Source organism: Heterodontus francisci, chromosome 10 (genome assembly GCF_036365525.1).
Source record: "Heterodontus francisci isolate sHetFra1 chromosome 10, sHetFra1.hap1, whole genome shotgun sequence".
In the NCBI taxonomy this organism is placed as follows: domain Eukaryota; kingdom Metazoa; phylum Chordata; class Chondrichthyes; order Heterodontiformes; family Heterodontidae; genus Heterodontus; species Heterodontus francisci.
Window position 1 is genome coordinate 112,390,598 of NC_090380.1, and position 12,569 is coordinate 112,403,166.

The 12,569-nt window shown below is 46.8% G+C and overlaps 1 protein-coding gene across 2 annotated transcripts in view; it reads right to left on the reverse strand.

Moving 5' to 3' along the window:
- cxadr (CXADR Ig-like cell adhesion molecule) overlaps nucleotides 1-9,055 on the reverse strand; it is a 113,259-nt gene extending 104,204 nt beyond the window's left edge. For both annotated transcript variants that reach the window (XM_068041267.1, XM_068041266.1), the window contains exon 1: nucleotides 8,907-9,055. In XM_068041267.1, coding sequence (XP_067897368.1) covers nucleotides 8,907-8,979 — 73 coding nt within the window. In that variant the 5' untranslated portion in view covers nucleotides 8,980-9,055. The remainder of the gene's footprint in view (nucleotides 1-8,906) is intronic.
- Between the last annotated feature and the right edge of the window lie 3,514 nt (nucleotides 9,056-12,569).

A 12,569-nucleotide genomic window follows, 5' to 3' on the forward strand; every position in this document is an offset into this window, starting at 1 on the left:
TGGGCAGAGAAATGGCAGATTGAGTTCAATCAGGGCAAACGCGAGGTGATGCATTTTGGAAGATCTAATTCAAGAGTGAACTATACAGTAAATGGAAAAGTCCTGGGGAAAATTGATGTCCAGAGAGATTTGGGTGTTCAGGTCCATTGTTCCCTGAAGGTGGCAACGCAGGTCAAAAAAAGATGAAATGTAATAAATGCAAAAAAAAAATGGTAAAAAATGTAAAAAAGAATGTAAAAAAAAAGAATAACTAAAAATGAAAGCAAAATGGGGAGCTGTCATGCTCTGAAATTATTGAACTCAATGTTGAGTCCGGCAGGCTGTAGTGTGCCTAATCGGTAGATGAGATGCTGTTCCTCGAGCTTGCGTTGATGTTCACTGGAACACTGCAGCAATCCCAGGACAGAGATGTGAGCATGAGAGCAGGGGGGAGTGTTGAAATGGCAAGCAACCGGAAGCTCAGGGTCCTGCTTGCAGACTGAGCGGAGATGTTCCGCAAAGCGGTCACCCAGTCTGCGCTTGGTCTCCCCAATGTAGAGGAGACCACACTGTGAGCAGCAAATACAGTATACTACATTGAAAGAAGTACAAGTAAATCGCTGCTTCACCTGAAAGGAGTGTTTGGGGCCTGGGATAGTGAGGAGAGAGGAGGTAAATGGGCAGGTATTACACCTCCTGCGATTGCAGGGGAAGGTGCCATGGGACGGGGACAAGGTGGTGGGGGTAATGGAGGAGTGGACCAGGGTGTCGCGGAGGGAACGATCCCTTCGGAATGCTGACAGGGGAAGGGAGGGGAAGATACGACTGGTAGTGGCATCACGCTGGAGGCAGCGGAAATGGCGGAGGATGATCCTTTGGAAAGGGAGGCTGATGGGGTGAAAAGTGAGGACAAGGGGAACCCTGTCATGGTTCTGGGAGGGAGGGGAAGGGGTGAGGGTAGAGATGCGGGGAATGGGCCGGACACAGTTGAGGGCCCTGTCAACCACAGTGGGGGGAAATCCTCGGTTGAGGAAAAAGCTCATATCAGAAGCACCGTCATGGAAGGTATCATCAGAGCAGATGCGTCGGAGACGGAGAAACTGGGAGAATGGAATGTAGTCCTTACAGGAGGTAGGGTGCGAAGAAGTGTCGTTGAGGTAGCTGTGGGAGTCGGTGGGCTTATAATGGATATTAGTGGACAACCTATCCCCAGAGATGGAGACAGAGAAGTCGAGGAAGGGAAGGGAAGTGTCAGAGATGGACCATGTAAAGGTGAGAGAAGGGTGGAAATTGGAAGCAAAGTTGATAAAGTTTTCCAGTTCGGGGTGGGAGCAGGAAACGGCACCAATACAGTCATCAATGTACCGGAGAAAGAGTTGGGGGAGGGGGCCTGAGTAGGACTGGAACAAAGAATGCTCGACATTTCCCACAAAAAGACAGGCATAACTAGGACCCATGCGGGTACCCATAGCTACACCTTTTACTTGAAGGAAGTGCGTGGAGTTGAAGGAGAAGTTGTTCAATGTGAGAACAAGTTCAGCCAGGCGGAGGAGGGTGTTGGTGGATGGGGACTGGTTGGGCCTCTGTTTCACGAAGAAGCGGAGAGCCCTCAAACCATCCTGGTGGGGGATGGAGGTGTAGAGCGATTGGACGTCCATAGTGAAGAGGCGGCGGTTGGGACCAGGAAATTGGAAATTGTCAAAATGATGTAGGGCGTCAGAAGAGTCACGGATGTAGGTGGGAAGAGACTGGACCAGCGGAGAAAAGATAGAGTCTAGATAGGAAGAAATAAGTTCAGTGGGGTAGGAGCAGGCTGACACAATGGGTCTGCCGGGACAGTCCCGTTTGTGGATTTTGGGAAGGAGGTAGAAGCGGGCTGTCCATGGTTGTGGGACTATGAGGTTGGAAGCTGTAGAGGGAAGACCTCCAGAGGAGATGAGGTCAGTGACAGTCCTTTGGACGGTGGCTGGATGTTCGGTGGTGGGGTCATGGTCCAGAGGGAGGTAGGAAGAAGTGTCTGAGAGTTGGCGTTGAGCTTCTGCAAGGTAGAGGTCAGTACGCCATACGACAACAGCACCACCCTTGTCTGCAGGTTTGATGACCATGTCGGGGTTAGACCTGAGAGAACAGAGTGCCTCAAGTTCAGAGGGGGACAGGATAGAGTGAGTGAGGGGGGCAGAGAAATTGAGATGACCAATGTCTCGCCGACAGTTTTCAATGAAGAGATCAAGAGCAGGTAAGAGGCCAGGGGGAGGGGTCCAGGTAGAGGGAGAATGCTGGAGGCGGGTGAATGGGTCTGCTGGTCGGGGGGAGGACTCCTGGTCAAAGAAGTGAGCCCGGAGGCGGAGGCGACGGAAGAGCTCAACGTCATGCCGAGCACGAAATTCATTGAGGTGGGGGCGTAAGGGGATAAAACTGAGACATTTGCTGAGTACAGACGCTCAGCATCAGAGAGGGGGAGGTCAGAGGGTATAGTGAATACACGGTCAGATCAGAAGGGGTGGGGTCAGAGGGAAGTGAAGCAGAAGGAGGATCTAGAGGGGCATTAGTCCCCATCAGCTGCTGGAGCTTGCATTCCTTAACACCTGAAAGGAAGAAAAAAAGTTTTTTGTTAATGTGTCGGATGAGACGAAAGATGAAATGAAACTGCGGAGTAGAACAGCTTTGAGATAAGGTGAGGCGGTGCTGCTGGAGAGAGAGGTCCAGTGTGTGCATGTAGCGGCGCATAGCACTGAGTGTGGATCTCAGGATGCGGCAAGAGTAGTCCGAGGAACGTTGTATTTCAATGGTGGTCTTTCAATGGTAGTCAATGGTGGATCTCTCTGCTCGAAAGCCACACTGCGCATCAGGGTAGACATGCTCAGCCAACTTCTGAAGCCTGTTTAAAATGGCTCGAGCGAAGACTTTCCCCACTATGTTGAGCAGGAAGATTCCATGGTAGTTGTTGCAGTCACCGCAGTCACCCTTGTTCTTATAGAGGGTGATGATATTGGCATCGCGCATGTCCTGTGGTACTGCTCCCTCATCCCAGCACAGGCAAAGCAGTTCATGGAGTGCTTTGGCACTCTTGATTATTTCAGGGGTAATGCCGTCCTTCCCAGGGGCTTTTCCACTAGCTGGAGAATCAATGGCATCACTGAGTTCCGATTTTGTTGGCTATTCATCCATGACTGACACAGACTTGGCTGCGTTGAGGGCGGTCTCAGTGACAACATTGTCCCTGGAGTACGGGTCTAGTTAGTGCTCAACCCAGCGGTCCATTTGCTTGCGTTGGCCAGTGATCGTGCCCCTGATTTAGACTCAGGGGGGCGATCTTCTTGATGGTTGGCCCAAAAGCTCATACATTCCTCTGATGTTTCCGGTGTCGGAGGCCAGATGAATACGACGGCATAAGTGTTGCCAGTAGTCATTTGCACAGTGCCTGGCTGTTCTTTGTGCAGCGCTTCTGGTTACTTTAAATGCTACAGATGTTAACTTGCTGGGGGGCTTTCTTGTAGTTCAACAGTGCAATGCGCTTAGTGGCTATGACAGGTTCCAGCTCTTCAAAGTGAGATTGAAACCAGTCTGCATTTTGCTTCTCACATTTGCCATAGGTGGTCATTGCTGAAATCATAGATGGCGTCTCGGATGTGGGCCCACTTGGTCTCTGCATCCTCTGTAGGAGTGTTTTGAAGAGCTTTTTCAAGTGAATTTAGAAACTTATGCTTAACCCTACAATTTTCAGCAGGTAGATTACAAGGTTACTGGGTGCAATGACAAAGTCATATGTTTTCTTTTTAAGATTAAGAAAACCTGATGGTTCAGTTAGTGAGCTAATCAGCCAGTGAGGAAATGATAACTTTAAACACACCATTAGTGAACTGCCTAGGCCCTAAGCTCTGGAATTCCCTCACTAAACCCCTCTCTCTTCCACTTCAAGTCCTTAAAGTCTACTTTCTTTGACAAACATTTGGTCAACTGTCCCAATATCTCATGTGGCTCAATGTCAAATTTTGTCTGATTACACACCTGTGAAGAACCTTGGGATGTTTATGTTAAAAGGTGCTATATAAATAGAAGTTGTTCAGAGTATCGTCCATCCCATCACAAAAATAAAGTGCCCATGAAAGAGTGTTATATTTTATATAATCTTGAATGCACTGCCTAAATGAGTGGTGGAAGGAAATTAATTAGTAACTTTCAAAAGGGAGCTTGGTAAAGACTTGGAAAAAGAAACATTTTCACAGCTATAGGAAGAGAGCAAGGGAGCGGGGCTAATTGGATAGCTCTTTCGAAAGGCCGCCTCCTGTGCTGTACAATTTGATGATGCCCTTCTCTTCCAAGACTCAGGTTGGCGGCAACAGTGGCAGCAAATTGAAAAAAGATAGCCACAAGGAGCATACTGATACCACATCAGTCCAACGTCAAGCAGTTCATCTTTTTATTTAAATCTAGGTAGGGCAAGCAAGCAAGAACAGAACAAATCCTGCAATCACACTTGGCCTCCGTACTGAGATCTGATACCCAAAGTACTGCAATTCTAAATATAAAGTCTCAGAGCCAGCAAAACCGCTAGTTTCTGGGCTGTCTGCAGGGATGGTAAAATCCCTTGCCCCTACCACCACACCCCCACCTGGAACATATTAAACCCAGTGGCCAGACCCACCCCCCACCCAGCATGGTGAGAAACAGGAAACCTTGGCTGGCAGCGGCTAAGTTTCTGGATCAGGCAAAATATCCTCCCACCACAAAAAAATATATAAAAGACCATCTCTGCATCATTAAAAAAAAAGATAAACCATTAAACGCAATCCCTCATCATAATCCCCCTTTAATGAGACTTCATTTGTATTCGCCACACCGCTTAAATCTGCATTCCATAATGTCACAACGATTAATCAACTGGGCTGAGGGTTGATTTTGGTCTTTCAGCACCCAACAGGGATCCTGGCTTCAAATTACAACCACCTCCCAGACCCTTCCCCCTTTTCCATACTTCAAGAGAGCTCCAAAAGTGTGAATTTTCTACTCAAACCTCTCTTAGCATTACTCTGCCATCCTCTCGACCATAACAAAGAATTTTAAAGGTGGGAATGGCTGAACAAACAATATCCACAATTACTTCACTATGAGCTGGCAAAGAACTCAAATGTATATTTATGACAGAGACACAGAGAGAGGGAAAAAAAAAGAGGTTAATAAAAATCTGAATTACATAAAGCTTTAGTTTGTAATTGTTTGCAATTACAGGTGTGGCACCAGTAGTATAAGTAATTTAAGTAAAAGACATAAATTAAAAGTATTGTGCAAGTGTGTTGACAACATTAAAATGCATTGCATCAGTGGCTGCACTTCCCAAGTACTTCAAAGGCAGTAAAGTGCTTTTGGACGTCCCAAGGTCACAAAAATCCTGTTTTTTTTTTTAAATAATTAGCACAGACCCGCAAAACATAAGCAGGCAAATTAGTACCTTTATCGCAACTATACTTCTTTAAATACAAGATTTCTAGTTATTCTTTCACCAAAGACTTTAGTTTTAGTTTTAGAGATACAGCACTGAAACAGGCCCTTCGGCCCACCGAGTCTGTGCCGACCATCAACCACCCATTTATACTAACCCTACATTAATTCCATATTCCTACCACATCCCCACCTGTCCCTATATTTCCCTACCACCTAGCTGGCCTCAGACACCGGAAACATCAGAGGAATGTATGATGGCATGAAGAGAGCTCTTGGGCCAACCATCAAGAAGATCACCCCCCTCAAATCTAAATCGGGGGACATAATCACTGACCAACGCAAACAGATGGACCGCTGGGTTGAGCACTACCTAGAACTGTACTCCAGGGAGAATGCTGTCACTGAGACTGCCCTCAATGCAGCCCAGCCTCCACCAGTCATGGATGAGCTGGACATACAGCCAACCAAATCGGAACTCAGTGATGCCATTGATTCCCTAGCCAGCGGAAAAGCCCCTGGGAAGGACAGCATTACCCCTGAAATAATCAAGAGTGCCAAGCCTGCTATACTCTCAGCACTACATGAACTGCTATGCCTGTGCTGGGACGAGGGAGCAGTACCCCAGGACATGCGCGATGCCAACATCATCACCCTCTATAAAAACAAAGGTGACCGCGGTGACTGCAACAACTACCGTGGAATCTCCCTGCTCAGCATAGTGGGGAAAGTCTTTGCTCGAGTCGCTCTGAACAGGCTCCAGAAGCTGGCCGAGCGCGTCTACCCTGAGGCACAGTGTGGCTTTCGTGCAGAGAGATCGACTATTGACATGCTGTTCTCCCTTCGTCAGATACAGGAGAAATGCCGTGAACAACAGATGCCCCTCTACATTGCTTTCATTGATCTCACCAAAGCCTTTGACCTCGTCAGCAGACGTGGTCTCTTCAGACTACTAGAAAAGATCGGATGTCCACCAAAGCTACTAAGTATCATCACCTCATTCCATGACAATATGAAAGGCACAATTCAACATGGTGGCTCCTCATCAGAGCCCTTTCCTATCCTGAGTGGTGTGAAACAGGGCTGTGTTCTCGCACCCACACTTTTTGGGATTTTCTTCTCCCTGCTGCTTTCACATGCGTTCAAATCCTCTGAAGAAGGAATTTTCCTCCACACAAGATCAGGGGGCAGGTTGTTCAACCTTGCCCGTCTAAGAGCGAAGTCCAAAGTACGGAAAGTCCTCATCAGAGAACTCCTCTTTGCTGACGATGCTGCTTTAACATCTCACACTGAAGAATGCCTGCAGAGTCTCATCGACAGGTTTGCGTCTGCCTGCAATGAATTTGGCCTAACCATCAGCCTCAAGAAAACGAACATCATGGGGCAGGATGTCAGAAATGCTCCATCCATCAATATTGGCGACCACGCTCTGGAAGTGGTTCAAGAGTTCACCTACCCAGGCTCAACTATCACCAGTAACCTGTCTCTAGATGCAGAAATCAACAAGCGCATGGGTAAGGCTTCCACTGCTATGTTCAGACTGGCCAAGAGAGTGTGGGAAAATGGCGCACTGACACGGAACACAAAAGTCCGAGTGTATCAGGCCTGTGTCCTCAGTACCTTGCTCTACGGCAGCGAGGCCTGGACAACGTATGCCAGCCAAGAGCGACGTCTCAATTCATTCCATCTTCGCTGCCTTCGGAGAATACTTGGCATCAGGTGGCAGGACTATATCTCCAACACAGAAGTCCTTGAAGCGGCCAACACCCCCAGCTTATACACACTACTGAGTCAGCGGCGCTTGAGATGGCTTGGCCATGTGAGCCGCATGGAAGATGGCAGGATCCCCAAAGACACATTGTACAGCGAGCTCGCCACTGGTATCAGACCCACCGGCCGTCCATGTCTCCGTTATAAAGACGTCTGCAAACGCGACATGAAATCGTGTGACATTGATCACAAGTCGTGGGAGTCAGTTGCCAGCATTCGCCAGAGCTGGCGGGCAGCCATAAAGACAGGGCTAAATTGTGGCGAGTCGAAGAGACTTAGTAGTTGGCAGGAAAAAAGACAGAGGCGCAAGGGGAGAGCCAACTGTGCAACAGCCCCGACAAACAAATTTCTCTGCAGCACCTGTGGAAGAGCCTGTCACTCCAGAATTGGCCTTTATAGCCACTCCAGGCGCTGCTTCACAAACCACTGACCACCTCCAGGCGCGTATCCATTGTCTCTCGAGATAAGGAGGCCCAAAAGAATACTGGAGTAGCATGGGTGCATAGAAGTTATTTTTTAAATACATACAATTCGAAGAATCCCTTCCTTTTTTGTTTGAGAGATACATTTTTGTCAAAATCTGAAACATTCATAGAGTAAAAGGCATTTTGCCACATTAAAGTTGTTGAGCAGTGCAATTTTGCCAGAACACCTTTCAGACTTTGCCCTCTGAAGATCACTTCCCACTAGCATGAAATGCATTTCTGCTTCATCCCAAGCCTGCATCTACCGAGCACAATGATTGAGTCAGGCATTGTCTAACGAGGGGATAAAGGGGAGGATTCTATGAGGCAATGGCAATAAATCCTATTATTCCTGCAGTCTGCTTTTCATCCATTCTCACCACCGACCAAAGACAGACAGCACAATCAGCAATGACATGACAATGAAAGCCCGAATCGACCCGACCAACCAGTTCACAATTTCACCATTCCTGACCTTTCCAAAAAAACACAACCAAGATTCTCAGTCCAAAAACATTCCACTGTTCAGCTTTGAAATGCTGCGCAAGCTCAGATTTTAAAAAAAAAATTTCTCCCCCTCTAAACAACAGCTATCCTTCACACCAATTAATTCATTCATTCATTAAAAGACACACAAACACACACACAGTTTGGGAAACTCAGGCAAACAAAAGCAAGACCCAGCAGTGTTTCGGATCCAGATAAAAGAGCCTTTGATCGAACGCATACTCTCCAGTGTTGACTGAATGTTTAACCAGGAACAATTCGGGTGCAGCAAAGATCCTTTCCACAAACCCAGTTTAAAATAAAAGATGCAGCTTAAACTAATGGAAATAAAGAAAGGCAATGCCGGCGCCGATCCCCTGAGGTGAACAACGAAAAGCACCAAACCACCCACAGGCGCGATTCAGTTCCAGTCAGAAAAATAATCATCGAACGGAGAAAAAGTTACATCTTTAAAAGAAAAATACTAATTTAACTCGTCTTAAAAGCTGCGCAATTAAAAATATCCCCCAAAAAGTTTGTTTTAAACGATTTTAAAAAATGAAATCAGCAGAGGGAGAGGGGGAGAGAAAAGCAGAGAAGGGAAGGAGAAAAAGACAGTAGAAAAGCAAAGGGAGAGAGAAAAGGGGAAGAGAGATAGAAGAGGAAAAGAGAGAGGTGATCTCCACAGAGTATTGTTTTATTCCTTTCCTTTCCTCTTCTCTCTTTCTTTCTCTCTCTTTCTCCCTGCAGCCCCGGCCTGAAGTTTACCTGCCAGCAGGTAGAGGAGAAGTAGCAGAGCCGCTCCACTCCGGATTCTCTCCATTGCTGCCGCTCTCTCCATTCCCCAGGTTGTTACTCCAAACTCCAGTCTACCTGCTCCATCCCATCGCCACCGTCACTTCCGGACCCGTTACCTCAGCAACGGCCTGACCTTCCACTTTTACAAACTGCTAATTTAACATGGAATGATCATCAATTTTCAAAAATAAATCCGGTAACCCAAAATGCCCAAGACCCTCCCCTCACTTTTTTTTTAAAAAAAGGTCACACGCAATGAATTCCAAATTATAAATGTCAAACAAGAGGAAAGTAATCAAATTGAAGTGTTGCTGCCTCTGCCCTCCAGTCCTTTCAGAGCCCCAGCAACAGGTTGAGCTTTGATCCATTCCCACCCACTTTGTCTGAACAACACAATATGGTTCCCCTTTTAGCTTCTTCACCTTGATGCCTCTTAAGTCATGATGGGCTGAATGGCCTCCTTCTCTGCCGTATTAATGATAAATTAAAGAATAAAGGAAACTTATCAAATGAAATAATATTGTTTTCTGACTCCAGTCATGGTTGTGCCCACTGGTTGTGGATAGGGTTGCCAAACCTCCAGGGTTGTCCTGGACTCTCCAGAATTGCAAATGCATCTCCTGGACAGTGCTGAGAGAAAACGCAGAAGAAAATGCATTGGGCATTTAAATATTTTTTTCACTTTCTTTGTACAATTCTGTTTATTAATTATGAAAATATTGGAGATGGGAAAATGCAGTTTGATCGAGAGTCAGGAATTATCTAATTGGGTGAATAGTCTGTTTGCTGTCCAGTTGCAGAACGTCTTCAATGAACGGGCAGACACCGTTCCTTTTCTAGGGCAATCTTGGAAACGGACAGAGCTGCAGAAGAGAGGCAGGCAGCCAAAGCAAATCCCTTCACTCCCCTCAACCATGGGCCATGTCTAACCTGGACGTATGGATGGGCTTCATCTTGATAAAGGGTTATTTAGTTCCTTGCAGTTCTTCAGTAAGGAAGCTTACCAACCCCTCCAGAGATTTCCCGGGCGTCTCCAGGAATTGAAGATTAATGTCCGACCCCATTAAAAACTATTAATGGGGAAAATGTTATTTTTCCATTTTGTTTTATTGGTTATTGGAAATGGGATGAAAAGGCAGATTGGTTGGAGATGGGAGGTCATGTGCTGAAACCTCCAGGAATATGCCAAACTAGAGTTGCCAAATCTATCTGTGAGCGCAATAGAAGCAGAAATAGAGTGAAAAAGAATGTGTTTAGATTTCATTTAAAAAATGGTGGAAATATAGAGCAGCTTCAACATAGCGAAAATCCCATCCAGCAGAAGATCAAATGAAGGGAGTTGGATGATAAGGTCTTGTTTTTGATGTTGTTGACTGTGGGATTGAGTAAGGAGAACGAGGTAGCTTGGACCTAGAATGGAAGGGCATGAGGAAGCAGAATTCCCAGACAAGCTAAGTTCATGTGAACTGGTGGGGAGGGTGGAGGGGGGCCGGGGCATTTGGAGAGTGGCTGTTCATGGAGGAGAAACAATTCATTGAGAGATAGGAACATAGTAATTTCTAGACCACAGTCCATCTAGACTGCCTTCTACTGTCCTGTGAGTCACATGATACATTGATAATGGAAATGTTAACTAATTATAGCAATCAATCTCTGCAATTAGTCTACAACAGATCCAGACATGACATGCAGAAATCCCCATTGGTAGAGAGCTTTGGGAGCCATTGGTCCAAAGCCACGTTTCTCTGCAAGCACGCTTCACAGAGACATGGTTGAGGGCAGGACTGGCAGCTCAATATTCCAGGATATAGAATCTTCAGGTGTGACGACGGTGGTGGGGGTGTGTAAAAGAGGAGATGGTTTTGCACTATCGATCAAGGAGTCAATTATTGCAATAAGGAGAGATCATTTCTTAGAAGGTTCCTCAAATAAGACCATATGGGTAGAACTTAAAAACAAAAAGGGGGCAATCATTTAGCTGGGAGTGTACGATAGGCCTCCAAATAGTCAGGGAGAGATAGAAGAGCAGAAATGTAGGCAAATCTCAGAGAGGTGTAAAAATAATAGGGTAATAATAGTAGGGGATTTCAACTTCCCCAATATTAACTGGGATAGTCTTTCCTATCCTGAGTGGCGTGAAACAGGGCTGTGTTCTCGCACCCACACTTTTTGGGATTTTCTTCTCCCTGCTGCTTTCACATGCATTCAAGTCCTCTGAAGAAGGAATTTTCCTCCACACAAGATCAGGGGGCAGGTTGTTCAACCTTGCCCGTCTAAGAGCGAAGTCCAAAGTACGGAAAGTCCTCATCAGGGAACTCCTCTTTGCTGATGATGCTGCTTTAACATCTCATACTGAAGAGTGCCTGCAGAGTCTCATCGACAGGTTTGCGGCTGCCTTCAATGAATTTGGCCTAACCATCAGCCTCAAGAAAACGAACATCATGGGGCAGGACGTCAGAAATGCTCCATCCATCAATATTGGCGACCACGCTCTGGAAGTGGTTCAAGAGTTCATCTACCTAGGCTCAACTATCACCAGTAACCTGTCTCTAGATGCAGAAATCAACAAGTGCATGGGAAAGGCTTCCACTGCTATGTCCAGACTGGCCAAGAGAGTGTGGGAAAATGGCGCACTGACACGGAACACAAAAGTCCAAGTGTATCAGGCCTGTGTCCTCAGTACCTTGCTCTATGGCAGCGAGGCCTGGACAACGTATGTCAGCCAAGAGCGACGTCTCAATTCATTCCATCTTCGCTGCCTCCGGAGAATACTTGGCATCAGGTGGCAGGACCGTATCTCCAACACAGAAGTCCTCGAGGCGGCCAACATCCCCAGCTTGTACACACTACTGAGTCAGCAGCGCTTGAGATGGCTTGGCCATGTGAGCCGCATGGAAGATGGCAGGATCCCCAAAGACACATTGTACAGCGAGCTCGCCACTGGTATCAGACCCACCGGCCATCCATGTCTCCGCTTTAAAGGCGTCTGCAAACGCGACATGAAATCCTGTGACACTGATCACAAGTCGTGGGAGTCAGTTGCCAGCATTCGCCAGAGCTGGCGGGCAGCCATAAAGACGGGGCTAAAATGTGGCGAGTCCAAGAGACTTAGTAGTTGGCAGGAAAAAAGACAGAGGCGCAAGGGGAGAGCCAACTGTGCAACAGCCCCGACAAACAAATTTCTCTGCAGCACCTGTGGAAGAGCCTGTCACTCTAGAATTGGCCTTTATAGCCACTCCAGGCGCTGCTTCACAAACCACTGACCACCTCCAGGCGCGTATCCATTGTCTCTCGAGATAAAGAGGTCAAAGAAGAGTCTTAGTGCAAAAGGCTTAAAGGGGGTGGAATTCCTAAAGTGCATACAGGAGAGTTTTTTGAGCCAGCATGTAGAAAGTCCTACAAGAGAAGGGGTGGTACTGGACCTAATCCTAGGGAATGAAGCCAGACAAGTAGTGGAAGTGCCAATGGGGGAGCATTTCGGGGATAGTAACCATAACTCTGTGAGATTTAAGGTAGTTATGGAAAAGGACAAAGATGGACCGGAAATAAAGGTACTGAATTGGGGGAAGGCCGATTTCAATATGATAAAACAGGATCTTGCCAAAGTGGACTGGGAGCAGCTACTTGTAGGAA